General features: G+C 34.0%; 1 protein-coding gene across 1 annotated transcript; it reads left to right on the plus strand.

The window, feature by feature from the left end:
• The first annotated feature begins 6 nt into the window (after window positions 1-6).
• On the plus strand, window positions 7-1,124 carry LOC132161940 (guanylate kinase 1-like). The gene is made up of 5 exons (XM_059572164.1): window positions 7-108; window positions 189-324; window positions 415-460; window positions 555-660; window positions 752-1,124. Exons 1-5 carry the CDS (start codon window positions 77-79, stop codon window positions 867-869), a joined length of 438 nt encoding a protein of 145 aa, XP_059428147.1. The 5' UTR covers window positions 7-76; the 3' UTR covers window positions 870-1,124.
• The last annotated feature ends 847 nt before the right edge of the window (window positions 1,125-1,971 follow it).

A 1,971-nucleotide genomic window follows, 5' to 3' on the forward strand; every position in this document is an offset into this window, starting at 1 on the left:
CATCGATGTTCAAGGGGCAAAGTCTGTGAGGGATAGCCCTCTTGAAGCTATATTCATCTTTGTCTGTCCACCATCAATGGACCAGCTTGAGAAGCGCCTCCGCGCAAGGTGAGTTAGGGATCCCCCGTTTATATCTTTTTCATTCTCAAATTCTACCATCCTGGTTCCAACCTGAATATTGTGAACAGGGCGACTGAGACCGAGGAACAGATCTTAAAACGACTCCAAAATGCTCAGGCAGAGATTAAGCAAGGCCAATCATCAAGCATCTTTGATCATATCTTGTATAATGATAATCTTGAGGACTGTTATGAGAGTCTTAAGGTAAGCATCTGATATGCTTTGACGTGTGCAGATATTTTTATGTTTTATGTTTTATTAACATTCTGATATAATAACTCTCATTTGGTGCAGAAACTCTTGGGACTTGATGGAAATGTCACTGCTTCCCCTAAATCATGTAAGAAGTCCCTCAAATACATCACTTTCATTTTCTTGTTGATTTTTTTTATATGCCATCAAAATTCAATTCAATTGTTTAAATGTCAATGCAGCAATAAAAGGGGTTGATCTTCCTATGGACCTATCAATATCAAAAATTGATCAGAAAGTCATCATTAACTGCGGAAATCCGGAACTAAAAACAGCATCAAAGAACTTGTAAGTTTAGCTCTCATTTTTTGTTTTGATTAATACCCAAAACTGAGTTTTCAATTTATTTACATATGTATATGTCGTGGGTTGTGAGCAGGATTGTGATGGATTTGTCCTCACTCAAAGGAGGGGCACCTGGGCGTACAAGAGGGCTAGATTTTTATGCCATTGACTCGTTTTCAGATGGGTTGAATGGATTCAACCAGCTGCGCTAACCATCAGCGGCTATACTAACTTGGGGGGGTCTCATTTTCAAAAATTCTCTTCAATCTTTTCTTATTTAACGTTAAAACGGGGAAAAAAAATAAAAGAAAGTGAAAAAGCTCTAGATGTTATGTGAGACCATGGCATTATTTGAATTTTTTTTTTCCCTTCTCTATGTTCTTTTTCTCCCCCAATTCTTTGTTTGTTTTAGAATACTGGAACAATTAACGTTTCCTACATGAGCAATGAGAAATGATTTTATGATTTGTGCGGCAATGAAGGTACTTTTGCAGCCAACTTGATCACACAACTGCCACCAGCTTATTATCACAAGTGTTTTCGGTTTATAGGGAATTTTTTTTCAAAAATATTATCAAACAACTCGATGAAAAGACATTTTAAAAATACAAATTACTTTTCATGACTACCTTAATTAAGATACCTGTAAAAACACTATCATGTCATGTTAAAATATCTATATCAGTTGTCCTCAAGATGTAATTCAATAGGTTGAGACAAATTATTTTTCATGACTACCTTAGTTAAGATACTTGCAAAAACACTGTCATGTCATGTTAAAATATCTCTAACAGTTGTTTACAATACTATCATGTCATATTAAAATATCTCTAACAGTTGTTTACAATACTATCATGTCATGTTAAAATATCTCTAGCAGTTGTTTTTAAGATGTAGTTCAATTGGCTAAAATTACACCTAATAAAACGGAGATTACTAATTCAAATTATCTTTTCCCTCTTGTAGAGATGTTAAAAAAAAATTTCTATTAGTTGATCCATAAGATACTTGTAAAAAGACTATTATGTCATGTTAAAATATCTCTCTGAGTTGAAGAGTCTTTTATTCCATCTACTAGCAGAATATTCCCTTGTTCCTCCCTTCCCATTAAATTGTTTTTCAACTGTAAAAGAAATCGAAATTAATAGGTAGTTGGTCAATGGTGGCAGTCTCCGAAGAAATAGTCAAATTTCTAGAAAGATGGTGGCAGCTGCTATAGTGTCATTAGTGTGGTGTGCAGTTGGTGGCTCTTGGAGTAGTTGAAACAAATCCATTTCATTATTATTATTATTATTACTATTATTATTATTTTTT

This window comes from Corylus avellana, chromosome ca9, assembly GCF_901000735.1.
Source record: "Corylus avellana chromosome ca9, CavTom2PMs-1.0".
NCBI lineage: Eukaryota > Viridiplantae > Streptophyta > Magnoliopsida > Fagales > Betulaceae > Corylus > Corylus avellana.